Source organism: Rhea americana, unplaced genomic scaffold (genome assembly GCF_003343005.1).
Source record: "Rhea americana isolate MKP2758 unplaced genomic scaffold, rheAme1 scaffold_12, whole genome shotgun sequence".
NCBI lineage: Eukaryota > Metazoa > Chordata > Aves > Rheiformes > Rheidae > Rhea > Rhea americana.
In genome coordinates this window covers 885,821-901,330 of record NW_028185261.1, presented here as the reverse complement: position 1 = coordinate 901,330, position 15,510 = coordinate 885,821, and the positions used below count along the sequence as shown (strand labels likewise).

Here is a 15,510-nt window from a genome sequence, read left to right as displayed (position 1 = left end):
TTAAGGTGAAGGGAATAAGTTCACTCTATCCTTTTAAAAAAAAAAAAGAGAGAGAGAGAACTCGTGAATATGTTTTTCTAGGGCAAACTCTAGTTCAAAGAGGAATCAGTTCAGGGAAAGCCTACTGTGCTACTGAGCCAGTACCCTTTCTGACTGGTCTTGCGTTTGTGGACTGATCAATCAAGCACACATACTTTCTATAACAAGAAGCAGTTCTGTATAAAACGTTCTTCTCCCCCTCTGCAAAAAAGAATTAAAATAATTTGCAATYACTCTTTTATGCCTGGCTGTTGCTAGGCAGTGCTCTCACCTGCAGTCTGTGCTACAAAAGGGCACCATCCCAATTTTTCAAGAAAAGATAAAATCATTTGCTTCCTGTTGTGCAGTAGCCAAAATTACTGTATCCTGAATACCRTCCTGCGCTGCTGTTGTAAGACTTGTAGCTTGAACTTCAGCTACTGTGYCTGAAGTTTCCACAGATTACATTCTGTGGAATAATTCACTAAAGAGAGTTAAGAGTCATACCAAGCTTCCTACCGCATTTGCGGTTCATTCCCTTCCCTCCCCGCCTCGACTCCATTTGTCTGTGCTTCCTGGCTGCTTCCAGCTCTTTACCATCAAAAGCCTTCATCCTCAGCATCTGTATTAGAGGCAGCATACCACAATGCACATGCACACACACTCCGAAAAATGCAAGACGAGTAAATCTTTAAGCAAATTTATTCAAAAGCTTTATTAACAAGATTAATATATCAATCAATACTATGTCCAGCATAAAGTTGTATAACAAAATACACTATTCTGGTAAGATTGATTTTTAGTGTGCACATTTTAAGGGCAGTTTTCATCCAGATAGGACATCCAAAAAAATAAATAAATAGTAGGCCAAAAATGCTTACTTAACAAAAGTCCTGCTAAGTAAAACTTCAGGCTCCACATTGCTTCAAAGCACTAACCATAACAGGTGTCTGTGTGTATGTTAAAGTATATACACACATGGGTGTGTACTCACACAGCACATTTGACATTTTCTGACTAGGTCCAAAATACACCTGATTTCCAATACAGACCTCTTTATTCCTGTTAAAGTCAGAGCCCATCTTGCTACTTTCAATCTTTTAGGATTGCCTTAGCATCCAGCAATATATTCTTTGCATACACAAACTCCTAGTGACAGTATGTATGCAAAATATGAAGGGCCAGCCCCCTCCTGATACTACTTTTTTGGCTTAAGATCCAGATGCCAATATGCACTGGGATTGTTTGTGAAACAAAGAGCTACTCTACTGACATAAGAGTAAGGCTACATTGCTCTTCAGAGGAAAAAAAAAAAACAAAAAAAAACAACAAAAAAAAAACACGCTCATGTTGGGAGCAGAGGGAAACAGGGTACGCTCCCAGATCTACCCGCCAATATGGGGCCTCTTGGGGATCACAGGCAGCAGGAGAACGTGCCTCTCAGGGGTGCCTGGTGCCTAACACTGCAGCATTAGGCCTCAGGCACAGTGCATTTCCGTAGGCTACGGAGCCCACACGAAACATTTCCAGCTTTGTTTCTGAGAGACAGGGAATCACATATACATGATGGCATTCAGGTGTTCCTGAAATTGCAGTATAGAGGCACTTACTGACATTAAGGCCTCCTTTGTTCTCAGCAATATTAAAATGTGGTCCCCACTTAGCTAATAGATGTATGGAAGCAACATATTTGGCAAATCAAAGATCTTATTTACTAGTGTACTTCAAGATTCCTTACTGGTTCAATCCTACTTGCTATTGTGTACTGTAGAGGCTATCCTTTGGGTCTTTATTCTGCAAATCTAGAAAAGCTTCTAATTTTTCTTCTGACTTAGATTTTGCTTTCAGCAAAATTCCCTTTTCCTTGAGAAGTTATAATCAGGATTGAGTCAAATTTGAAAAATACTCTACATATTTCACTATTACAATAAAAAAAACCCCAGAAGACTGGTCAAAGTATAAACACTAACAAATCTAATGAAAACATCCCTGAGAGCCTTTCAGTAATAATTACTTTTGGTCTATTAGAGGAAAAAAATTACTACATCCAGTTATTGAATACTGATGGCTACAACTGGGTTGTACACTGGATTCCGATTCATTTGCTTTCCTTCCTATTACAAAATACCATATCTGAGATAGAAGCTACTACAGATTTTTTTTTTACATTCTGTTTAGACGGATATATTCTTTTTTTTTTTTTTTAATAACTGGCCTAGATTCAGCCCTGATGTAACGCCTTTAATGTCCATGGAGTTGATACACTTGCATTCCAGGGTTGAAGTCTAACATTAAAGAAAGTACCTAAAATAAAAAACCTTTCTAAAAAGTCAGTAARTGTAAAAAATATCTTTCCTTATTTTTCATTCTAATTTTGCAAACAAAACTTCAAAAATCATGTTGTCACACCGCAGGAAAACAGAATACTGCAAGATTCAACTCCACTGAAAAGCAAAGTGCTTAGAGTAGCTTCCGCAAAAGTGCATAAACAGTTAACGATGATAGAAGCACTGTGTTAGTACACATGCAGGGTCAAATAATGCAAGAACTTCTTGAAATCAAAGGGATAAATCATTCTCCATTTCTCTGAAGTTGCTAGAGGGCCACACAGTCCARTGTCTGATACTGTTTTAGCAGTATCTTGGAATAAAGTTTAAGTCATAAAATTCATAAGTGTAAAACAGGTAAGTGTAAATAATCCACTTTTGGATATGTTTTGCCTGGACTAGTAATCGTTTGCTACTACATCAGCTTTTAGTAAGATTTCTTAAAGCAATGGCATTTGAAAATAAACCAAAGCTGCTTGTACTCTGAGGCAAAGGCTAAATCAGCCCTTGACTTATCTTTCTGTACCAGTACTCCTGACCTTAGCACACTGTTACAAGTGTGAGCATATCTGGCATTTGAGTTAGAAAGCTATGCTTTATAACATTGCATTATATCAATAGCTTCTACTGAAATGAGGTTATGTTTTATAAAGTGCAAAAGCATAATACAATATTTTGCACCTAGCACTAATCTAATTATAAAGAAACATGAAAAGCTGCACAGGTGTTTCTGTAAAGCTGAACTAGAATAGATGTATTTTGGGAAAAAACCAGAACTTAAGTCTCTTTCAGATCTCCAAGAAGGAAGTTTTATCCAGTTTGGGAAGAGAAGAGCAATACGTGGAACAGAACATGCTTACAGAAGGGGGGGGGAAACAGCAAAAAATAGTAAATCAAGCTTTTCTAAAGCAAAAACCTTATTCTGCACAATGAACAAGCATGGATGAAGTGAGTAAATAACTACCAAACAGTATCATCATCAGGATGTAGGAGTTGGACAGAAATTCAAAGTTTTTTTTCTGATCAAATACTTCATGTGTAATATCTGGGGATCCTTCCAAATGCTAGCTGTTAAGATCCATCTAGGTTGTCCCTAGCCCAAAATGAAACAYGTAGGTTCACTGTGAGATGATTTCTATTTCTTCTGGGAAGGCTGCCTTAAAYAGTCAGTTATGCATTCAACTCTAGAGAAACACCTTAGACTGCCTTTTAAGACCATTTCTACACGTCTAACCATGATGCACGTGCAGCAAATTCCTTCAGACTGTGGATGTATTACCAGGTAGCGAACTGTCAGAGACTGCTTTGGGATCAGGAGTGCAACAAGCAAAAAGCTGCGTTCCCAAGCTTTTTTGGGCAAATCTGAAGTACATTATGTGACCCATTGCAACAAAAGACACAGAAATAAGCACCAATAAGCCAAAAGCTTCAGGGTTAGGGGCCAAGATGACCATGATGAAGTGGAGCAGATCAAGGAGATAATTCATGGAGTTTTGGACACCATTTATGATGCCTCTTTCAGATTCCATCACGTTTTCTTGGAGCAACTGTGTGACAGTCAAATCAAAAGACCAAAGGCCTACAGAGAGAAAAGAAACAGTTATCCATACAACTGGACTTCTCAGCTCTCATTATTGGTGCAATCAAGTTTCTGTGAACACTCAGATTTGCCTAAAACATGAGGGACAAACTAACTACTTGTCAGACCAGAATGGATTTCACACTAGCACAATCAAGAGCTATGTTATCCCTTTACTATTATTTCCTTAATTAATACATACTGCTTCACATGTTAACTCACCTGTCATTTCTTGCTTCAACATGTCTATCAAGTTAAGTGTTTTGCTCAATTATCTGTTCCTTATTTAAATATCTGGTTTACACCTTAAAGTGTATTCATGCTAATTACTATTGCTSTTTTGCTTACGAGTTTAAAATGTACATGACTTCTTTTTCTGCAAATATTCTTAACTCCTATGATTAAGTTTGCTCATTAAGTATTTTCTTCCTCAAAAATTCAGCTAAAGCTGCAGGAAATCATTAGGCAAAGGTTCTGCATTTTATAAGAATTAGACTTCATTACATGTTCAACTGTTTTTTGGTGAAGATAGTCTAATATTAGACTGTCTGGAAATTCCTCAAAACATTAAGCCATCATCCAAATTAAGGAGTCTACTTCTGAACTTCCCTACTGCTCACAAGTTTAAAGATTAATAAATCAGACAATTTAATGAATGCATTAAAATGTTAAATGTGAAAGTTATAGCAGCACAAATGTTTCAGTTTGTTTTCCATTAATGATTGGTTTTATTTGGTTGGGAAGAAAGGAAAATTTAAGAGATGAGCATTCCCAAAAACCAAGTTGCATTTATCTCCAAATGCAATAACTGTTTTCACGATTTGAGCAGTATGGTACTCAAGAAATTAGAGTTGCACTCTRATTTTAAGTAGTATTGTAAGATCATTTCATTTCCACATTGTGTAATGAATTAATCTTAGAAACATGATGCAACACTTCAAATGTAGCCAATAATTCTAAATTCAAATTTATATTTAGCTGACAAACTCTATAARTTCTAGAATTAAACGCGGTCAGAAAGTTAGATTTTAATAGCCATATACTACTTACCAACTCTAGCAGCAATGACTCCTGCAAACAGGAGACTAACAGAGATTAAAGGCACAGGCTCAGGACTCATCTCTGGGTCACCATTAGCAGGAGTAGACCCGTTTAACAAGTTGGGCATTCCAGTTGCAAAAGCCATTTCAGACTTATCTCCTGGAGATGCAATAGTAGGTAATGGTTCACTTTCAAACAGCCTGGCACCGATGTCAGCAAATGGGGAAACAGTCAAATCCAGAGGACTTCCAGGCATGAAAACAGAAATGGCACATAAGATCAGACAAGCAAACTGGGCTACTCCAGAAATAAGGCCTGTGCGAATCAAGCCACACTTGCGACGAAGCCAGGTGAAAGCTACTGTTCCCATGATGCCAGTAACTGCAGAGGCACCCATCAGAAGGCTTAGCACAGAGCCACTCAAACCCTGAGTGTACGCGTAGCCCGTAGTAATACAATCAAAGCCCAGAACRGTCATATAAAGAAATGCAAGACCCATGCCTGCAAGAAACACTGGCTGGTTGTAGTATGCAACCCATCCATCACGAAACGTGATGAAAGGTTCAGCAATCCGGGCGGCGCAGCTGACTTTCTTCTCCTGTTGAGGCTCAGAGCCAGTTACATCTTTCTCAACAATTAACTGCACTCCTTCAGCAGGTTGTGTGTCACTCTCTGCAAACAGAAATGTAACTGTTAGATACTCTCCTGCCAGGAAAGGGCAGATTATAAACTGCACGACAAGTGTTTGCAGTTAGCAGTCCACTGCTGCAGAACTGTATCAGTTAGATTCTGCAACCAGCTTTCCTCTAGTCAGTTGAATGTTTAAGTGCCCTTAGTTCTCTTCTATACAGTAAGATCAAGTAAAGCTTGTCCATATCAGTTCAAACTGCTGTTTAGTTTGTTAAACTGTGATGGGAGAAGAAAAGCCTTTTCTTCTTGATAGACTGAGTGCTCTAAATAATTCCATAAATAAATTATCGATTAATGAATTAGTTAACTAATGTTACTTTGTATTCTAAAAGAGCTTTTTATGTTTGAATGCACTAACCACTGGAAGTAGGGACTGGAACTATCTCATTATAGCAGAGAAGCTTGCTGAGGCCTTCCAAAGCAAAAAAAAAAAAAAAAAAAAAAAAAAAAAAAAAGAATCAGACAATACTTTTCTAAATTCTACTTTCACTCCTTTAATACAGGAGAACAGCACCACACTTCCACTGTTCACAAGCAAATCCAAACACCAGGGTGGTACTTGGATTTGTAGCACAGATAGAAACTATCTGCTCTTTTCTAGCTAGACTAGAAACACAACCACCTATTCCACAACTTCCTAAAAACTGGCGTGTAAGCAGAGATCAGCTAGGAAGAAAGAAGAGTCTATGAGCAAAACAATTTGTGTAGGACACTACACAATGGGCTTTGTCAGCCTGTTAGATACAGGTATAGATAGACAGGCATTCATCAAGATCAGCCAGCTGTAAGCAACTTACTCTAAAGGATCAATTATGAGGAGAGGATTCATTCTTTGGCTGTATTTTATGGGATACCTCTAATAGCTAGAGCAAGAAGTACTGTTAGTCTCTGGTGTCTACAGCCAGAAACAGAAAGCCTCAAGTCACAAGTAGAAGTCTAYAGCCTCACAACAGCATCTATACAATATAGAAAAGTGAACAGTTAASTTTTGCTTTGACTGGTGCAGTGAATATACTGTGGTTTTGAATGGCTACTTCAGTGTTTTCAATACCTTTCTTTACATTCAACTGTTTCAATTCCGATTCTTCAACTTTTGTAGACTTGAGAGCAAGAGTAGGGGTTTTCTGATAGACCTTCCAGAGCAGCAGATATTCCACGCACATAGACATCAGGTTCCAACCCGAAATGAATCCACAGCCAATCACTGGGGAGCCAAACGTCATTATCTGCCCAACTGCCATTGGGGCCAGGATATTGGTCAACTGGTCGATTCTTCGTATTGTGGCATTCATATCTGTTAGAGATGATTTGATAATATGAAGTGCTTCCTAACACTTACAGGGACATATTCATTAGCATAGAGAACTGCATATATGCACACACCAGGCTTCAGAACATATAAAGTCAAGGAAAGACTCCTGACAAGCGATTTCACTTGGAGCAGCAACTACTGACTGCTAACCAGAAGTGCTTTTATGTGCTCCAAAGTCTAAGTTTATTGGGACCAATTTAAGTGTTTGTAAGTTGAATTCCCACTCCTCCCRAGTCTTGCCTGCATGAAAGCTTCCAGGTTGAGCATGCAGGAACGGTCTTCCACTGTAAACCCAGTAAGTGAAACTATTAACCTGCAGTCACACACTACTCTTGCATCCAAGTGACTTTATGGATTCCTAAACCTTTCAGGAACACTCCAACTCAGCACGCACAGCTCCAGATACTAATAGGAATCTTGCACAGCAGAACACATTCCTGTAAAGATAATTTTAGTAACTGCTCTCCCTCCAATASTGGACCATGTATTTCTTAATCTCTTCCATTCACTTCTAATAACTGGTGACCACACAATACTCACAGCGATAGCGGCAGACCTTTGAAACGGATTTAAGTTTCCTTATGAGTCACATTGCCTACAAGCACCATTAGCCATTCTCAGAACTCCCTGAGCAAAGTCCTCACTCCCTTCTGTTCCACGCTTACACATCTGTGGTCAAAGCAAGGAGCCCCTTCTTACTGTGGRCAGGTCTTCTCTTTGCCAGTAGTAGAATTTTTCCATTCCCTCATGTAATCAGCTTCAGAGTCATTTCACCCTCTATGTTGCTGTAGGTTTCCRATTAATGCTACTATTCTTCTGTCAGTAAAAGTTGTCGGACACTCAAAACTTTCATATGTCAGGGCCTCACACTGCTTAGAAGTACCTCTCATACTCATTTTAATGAGTCCTATTATGCAAACATAGCTTTTAAAGGATGAGTGAAACTAAGCCAGTGTGAATCTGCTCTTCCTGAATCTGTAGAGAATCTAATTGCCCCCCATCATTCAAATAAAATTGAATTCTAATCAGAATAACCTAAACACTTAACTCAACTACTAACCATTTCACTGATAACTAAGATGAGTTAGACTTAATATTTTGCTTTAGAAGYTCCAAGAACTAGGGTTCATTGAGTCATTTGGGTAAAGCTAACTTTTCCAAATTTGAGCTACACATTAATCAGTGAATGGAAAGTATAATCAGTGATTAGAAAGGAGAAGCCACAGCAACTTTTATCTGCTTAGTCCACCAAGCTAAAGAGCCTTCTTTGAGGAAGCATAAGAATACAGAGATAGAAACTAGTTACTTGCTGCAAAGTCAATGGTAGCTTTTAGGATACCTTAATTTAAAAAATAAAAGTACCAAAATTACATTATGATTAAACACTTAAGCATAAAAAATCTGCCCAGTAGAGCTTTCAGATTTGCTGAATTAAAGGTTTTGTTTTGCTTTTTCACATAAAGTTGCCTCAGAGTCTACAGAAACCTCTTGCCTGGTTTTCAGTACAGAATGGCCAAGTAATACTGTCTGAAATTGTGGCAGAGATAGGATTGCCTGCCATGCAGATCTCTGCAGGTGTGGTCTGTACCTTATCTCATGTGTAGAAGTACAGGGGTTGGGGGACTATTTGCTGAATAAGATCTAAGCACAAGAAGAAAGGTTAATGAGAGCCATTAGGACATTAAGGCTTGTAGGGATAGAAGTATTTCCACTCGTGATTCATAAAGGAAGTTGAGCTCTACTGCTGCTCTACAAAAGASATGGTCTGAAAGGCATTGCAAGGTAAAATAAAAGACTACCAGAGAAAATCTGTACCCTGGGAAAAGAAGATCTGAGACACTGTCTTCTGTATCTAGTTAAGGGTTCTCTTGAGCAAGAGGAATACAGACCATGTACTGGAGATAAACCCTCAAGAGCAATATGCAGGTCCAAATCCTAGAAGGGCTTAGGCATGTATATTGAACTTYATAGACAGTTTCATGCAACATTACTTCATGGAACTGAAATGTTGTCTAAGCCTGGAGACACCTAAACTCCACAAGTGTTTTAGACTTAAAACTCTTAGACCCACAGTTACCTCAGTGAGCTAGGTATGTCTTGGCAATATAAAGCTCCTCTGTGCCTTGTCTGTACTTCAGTATCAGTTCCTCTGAGAAGGTTTCGGTCCCCTTCCAGGCTTATTCAGAGCCCTGCCTGAGTTAATCCCAAGGGAAAGTTTCCCACACTCTTGTGTTGTAATCATAGCAGCAACATAACCAGAAATCGATCCTACATCTCAGTGTGAACAGCCTTGAGTACTCTCCCAGCAAGAAGGGGTCAGSTTCAACATGTCCTTGGCCTGTAGAAGATCTCAAACCATCTTTTAGAACCTAGTAGTGTGATGACCACCAAGCTACAGAATTTGAATGGAAACTCACTCATTCTAATGGCACCATGCCACTGTGCAAGAAAAAAAAAAGAGAAGGAAAAGGATTTAGTAAGCCAAAGAGAATATTACATCTGTGGTCTAATACCAAAGGTATCAGATGACAGATGAGAATTTCAAGTTTTCAGTTCCAAGTGAAGAAAAGCATTTACAGCTTTGAGTTAGGCACCTAATGCTAGAGAAGTGCAAAACCTCAAATGCAAAGCATTTTATATTAGCAGCTTCCTGATCTGTGTACTTTACTGCTCTGGACTTCATTCAACTTCTTTCTTTGATCTCCATATATGGAGCCTAGTTAGGCAACAGTTTGGTTGCATCCCAGTAACCTAAAAATAAAGTATTGCAACACTTGGCTTCAAGTGCCTGAAAGTTAAACTGGTTATTAAGAGCATATACATTTATTTGATTGACAAAAACAAAGTAGTTTTTCCTCTTAACAAAGCTGCAGTAGGATTAAGTGAAGAACGAAAGTTCAGGGTTACCTAACTGCATTGTAATCAAATTCACAATAGTAATTCCTAATCTCAGTAAGCATAGTCAAGAACAGAGAAGGGGAGAAAATAAAGGCAGCTCTTCATTTAAACAGTATCTAGAACTCAGAAATGTGCAGATCTCTACTGTTCTAATATAGAGTCAAGCTTGAAAAGTAAGACATTTAAAGGTATTAAAAAGGCAACATATTTCACCTGCCAGTTTGCTTCTGTCTTCCCCTGCAACCACCACAATCCAGTCCCTCTGAATTGTGATCGCTGTGGCAGTGCTGGCCAAATTGGCAATATTTGCTATCGTGATAACCAGGATATAGCACATCGTCTAGAGAAATGGGGGGAAAAAATTATGGAGTGAGAAAAGTGATGATGGGAGGCCTCCACTGCTATTTGTGCAACCAGAAACTACAGATTTACATTTTAACCCATTCACTTAAGTGCTACTCTTCAGACATGACAAGAAGTCTACCTTGCCACTCCTGGCAGAAAGCAATCACTCCTCTTTTTCCAATTAGCTTAGTTTTGTCAGTTTCAGCTCATAGAAATGTCTAAAAAGACTAAAGAGCAAAAATTCCATCTTGCTCCTTATTCCCAAAAGTTTCCTTATAAATTAATTACAAATAAAGTTTGAGCACTCACAAGAAGCCATCCATGGTATAAGGTCAAGAGCTGTGTCTTAAACAAGAAGACAATCATCAGGATAACACCACACAGGATGACAGATGCATTCTGCACAACCAAGGATGTCTGGGCCACTGTGTTAAATCAAAGAGAACAGTGATGAATGCAAGAATGAACAAACTATAAGCTTAAGGAAAGTGCAGTTAAAGAAAATGCACAGATTCGATAAATATTTTTAGCTTCCTAGATGTTTCCTTCCCCCCACCCTGCCACAAAAAAAAAAAAAAGTGCTATTTTATATTTGGTTTTGAATCATCTACTTTCTCAAAGAGTCAAATTAATGTATTATGCAACTTTGTGGCTTTTAAGTTTTATGCCCAAGTAAGCATTTTCTTAGTCATCAATCCATTTCAATTATTACTTTTTAAATGGTAAAAAAACTTGTCTCGAGTCTGAAATTCACTTTCAAGGTACCATTGAGTGATGCTATTGTGTAAACTCTCAGCAAAAAAGCATATGAAGAACTTGATGCCATGTGATTTAATATAACAGATGAGTATATATATTAAAAATAGGTATAATGCAACCACTGTAGTTGTTTGTGCATCTTCAGCAAAAAATATCTGTAGCCAGACAGAACATAGCAGACAGAACATAGCAGATGACACTAAGATTTGTACAATTAGCTTGTAAAGAACAGCCTGTAGTTCTCAAAGTTGTGCTTTTTACCTGATGCATTTGTGTCTACTTATTATATGGGTTTAGCCTGCGTAATGAACACATGATGTAAATTRTTTTCCCTCTTTGATACTGTCCTTGCACAATTATCACCATTCTGAAACAATATTATTCTTTTAAAAGCCTGACCAAGCCCAGTTCTCTTATTTGACTTGAGGCAGTAACTCCAATAGCTTTGTCTTCTGACATTAATTTGATCCATCCTTAAGYAAATAGCCTGCTCTAGACATGCTAACCTTTGAGCCTGGAGTTCTTGTCCACCCAGTCTCCAATAATGGCTCCCAGGAGAAGGACTGATCCTGCCACAACCAGTCCATAGACTGCAGTCAGGAGTAAGCTGTTTCCATAAAGCTCAACCAGGAACACAGACACAGCAAAATGCCACATACGATCTCCCTTTAAAAATAGAGTACATACATAGCATTACTATTTGCACTTTGCAAGTATGCTGGTTGCCTCTCCTATTTTACTAATGCCATGAAAAACATCTAAAAACCAAGTATGTTTGTTGCATGTGCATTTTTTTAAACTATAAACTATTATTGTGCCATCAGGTTTATCCAAGCATCACTACAATCATCTGTTCCAATCAAGTGCTATGTTACAGTTTAACATTACATCTCAAAATTCCAAATATTCTCTTTTATAATAATACAGGACAATGTCTGTTGCCAGCCACTTCCAACAAGATCCAGAGAGGACTTAGATTCTCCAGGACAGGTCACCAAATATTACCACAGGATTTTGATCAACGCTATTAAAAACTTTAAGACAGTGGTTGGTCCTTGGATAAGCAAACCTTACAGCAATTTTAAAATACAGAAGTCAGTCAAAAGTCAGAACTGACAATCAAGGAAGATGCTGTTCTACACCTTTTTAGGTTAAGCTTCTGAAGTCAATGGTCTTTTTAGCTATGGTAAACACTGGTGTATTACTAAAACAGAATATCTGAGCTAGTTTATACTTAGCAGTACTGGACCTTAGACTGTAGTTTCTCATATTCTGATACTAGCTACAGCAGCCAGAAGTAGTCCAAAATGTAAAACGCCTAACTGAAATAACTTTCATACTGTTGAAGACATTCCTTTGTTAAGAGAGCTATGATTTGCTAATGAATATGCTAGTTTATGTTGTCACATGATTGGAGTCATTATCTCACTGTATTTTTAAACATGTTGCAAGAAGTGCATTACTGAAAAAAGGCTTTATTTAATCAATAACAAAGCAGATAGAGAACATATTCAGACTGTTCTAGGGCAGAGAGTATGTTTAATAAGGGTCCCTGATGTTAGTCTTCCCCAAACCAAACGGGAAACTGTTCTCTTCTGTCACCTTAAGTAATTGCTGGGTGATACAGCAACAACAAATATTTAAGGACTAGAAGGACCTTTAAAGACCTTTGAAATATGCTGTATCTGAAGGGCTGGAGCAGTCAACATAAAAGCACTTAAGAGTGAAGACCATCAAATCCAACACACTGAATAAAATAGCATTATTTTTATGCATCTTTTGATTTCTATTTTAAGAGTTAAAGCAACTGCAAAGTTTGATGAAAATTTTTAATGTAGCAATAATATACAAGCTTAAAGAACTTTACTTTTAACACGTATTGAAGTCCTCTGAAGGATGTTTCTTCAAACATTGCAAAGTGTAAATATCCACATTGGTCTCTTTAACCACAGGCACAGAAATGATTGTGCCTCATTTATGAATAAAACTTCACTTTTCTAGTTCAGAAAAACAGCTCATATGATTTTAACTAAAACTAATAGAAGAATGCAAACACAAACATGATTGATTTATATGAGATGGCAAATCTCCCAAAGCACGTCATACCACCTTTAAAATGTTTCACTTGCATTCCACAGTTAATAGAAGAGTACACAGAAAGCATTCTAGCCATGAAAGAGCAGAGAATTTCCTCAAGCCTGGCATTCACTTAAGCTTGATATGATTTGAGGTACTTCTTTACTAAGTTTAATTTACAATGTATGCAGGTGAATTAATTTAAGCTTTGATTAGCTTGGGCAACCTTTTAAGTTTGAAAGTAATGTTCTAAATTTTATTTCTTACTAGTAAATTTCATAATARTTTTTCCTTATGCAGAAGTGTTTTACTTATCAAATTCTGATAAAAATAAAATAATTTTAGGAAGTTGAGCATGTGAAAGTCAGTGACAGTCATCATTAGACCCATAAACCCAATCTYGTTTGAAATTTACGGGAAGATTCCCTTGACTGCAGTGTGATTACGATTTTGCTACAGGATTCATTTAAGAAACTCGTGAACTCTGTTTAACCTCATCCAATTTATTTACCCAGAGTACTTTGACCAGGCCAATCCACACCGCTAACTTTTGGAATAACCAAAGCTGTTCCAGCCTGGAAGCATGAGTTTCAGAAATTAAATRCCATAGAGAGCAAGTAAAGATAAATTAGTGTCACAGAAGAACAACATTAGATTAATATAGGTTATGAAGCTGATATGAAATTTTAAACTAAAGTTCACTGAGATATCAACAGTAAATACAGCTCTCAAATGGGCAAAGCCTTGGTTATATATACTTGATCATATTTTAAGGTGACTCAAATAGGGATATTTAAGCCTCTTTTAATGAATAACTACAGCCATTTAGCTTAACCATCCATTTAAAAAACAGTTCTTGCCTTCTCTGTTACTGTAACTATCTTTACAGCCTCTCAAATTAAATGTGTATAATCCCAGCCCAGAACTGAAGCCAACAAGTGAAGCAGTAGCCGTAGCCTGGCTGCTACTTGATGAAAGACCTCCTGGGAGTCCCAAGTGCCATAGATAATAGTGGGAAGCTGCAATACTTATAAGTATTAGGCCAGACAACAACTAGGTGAACAGTTTCACTCTGCTCCATCCCTGTTGTTGAGGGAGATAGGAGTAAGTTATACACATAGAGAGCCTCAGACCTCATGCTGTTGCAGAGCAATTCAGCCTACTTGTTACAGATCACTGAGGTCAAATACACACAAGCGCTTTTATTAGACAAGAGTCTACAACACGGTCTAGACTGCTTGAATTTGAGCATTTGCAGAGATGAGAAACATTTAATCATTTATATCTTATCCTATTGCTGATCTTTAACACCTGACAGCAGGGAGCTGGGCTGGCAGGACAGCCAGGTAAGCAGTTTGTCCTTATTGACAGAGCAACCGGTTGCAGCTAACAACCCAGGACTCCGAAGAGCAGCAAACCAAACATTCAAGTGCCTGAATAAAACTARTAATTGCTAAAAATATCACACTTGTTTAAACAAGTGTTTGATGCTCCTCTAAGCCTTCCTTCTTCCATTAAGAGAAGCATCAATATGACCCTCCGAATTAGTGAAAGCAAGGCATTGCCAGAGCTAGACATGCACTGCTGTAATTGTATATCAGCAGTATGCTCAGTGYTGTATGAAGCACACATTGAACCAGTCCAAACCCAGGACAAAATAAATCCAAGACAGGGGCTATCAGGAAAGAAACTTTCCACCTTTTTGAGCCTAGCCATTTGTAGTAAATCAGGACTATATTACATGATTGTATCTCTCTTGGCTAAGTATTGGCCTGTTCTTCACTTTACTRTAATGAACAGAACCAGATTCTTTGCTTTGTTTTTTTTTTTAAGAAAATGTCCTGAATAATGCTCCCAAGTGAGTGAAAAGTGCTCTAGAGAGTTATTTAGTATGCAAGTATGCCAGAAGGCAAGCATGCTGCAGAGAAAAACACCTCTGAGCCACTCTCAACAGGTCTGAGAATGAGTGGCAGGAATTGGTCCACTGCAAATACTATTTCCTATTTGCAAGGCAGCACATACACGATGCAATGCAAGTCTTTCCCATGGTACTCGATTCAAGCCTTGCTCCATTTCCTTCCCTCACCTCACCCTGGGAGGTGTCTCAGTGCTTCTGCAGTTATTTAAGGAATAAGAGAGCAGAATCAGGCCCTCGGGAAGTTATGAGCACTGCACTTCTATTTCCAGTCGGAACTGGATATACTGCAGCACAGCACGCACAGATTACGAGGGCTTTCAGKGGCAAGGTGTTGCAAGGCAAACGCACCCCGCGCGGTTGCTGCTGGGCAACGACTGCTCGAGAAGGACCGACAGCGCGCAGGGGAGCGCGGCCGCCGCTTTACTCACCCAGGTGGACAGCGCATGGCCAAGGTAGAGCAGAAACTTGGCGGACGTGAAATAACCAACCAAAGGCCCTAAAGGAGAAACCAGAAGCGAGGGCTCAGGGCGGCCCGCGCCCGCCCCCC

General features: G+C 38.5%; 1 protein-coding gene across 1 annotated transcript; it reads right to left on the bottom strand.

The window, feature by feature from the left end:
• Nucleotides 1-2,205: 2,205 nt before the first annotated feature.
• SLC40A1 (solute carrier family 40 member 1) lies at nt 2,206-15,470 on the bottom strand. Its single transcript, XM_085321613.1, has 7 exons — nt 15,392-15,470; nt 11,476-11,635; nt 10,520-10,635; nt 10,079-10,205; nt 6,707-6,949; nt 4,975-5,637; nt 2,206-3,924 (listed from the first exon to the last, which is right to left on the bottom strand). The coding sequence occupies exons 2-7, from the start codon at nt 11,624-11,626 to the stop codon at nt 3,605-3,607; spliced, it is 1,620 nt and encodes a 539-aa protein (XP_085177739.1). The 5' UTR covers nt 11,627-11,635; nt 15,392-15,470; the 3' UTR covers nt 2,206-3,604.
• Nucleotides 15,471-15,510: the final 40 nt, after the last annotated feature.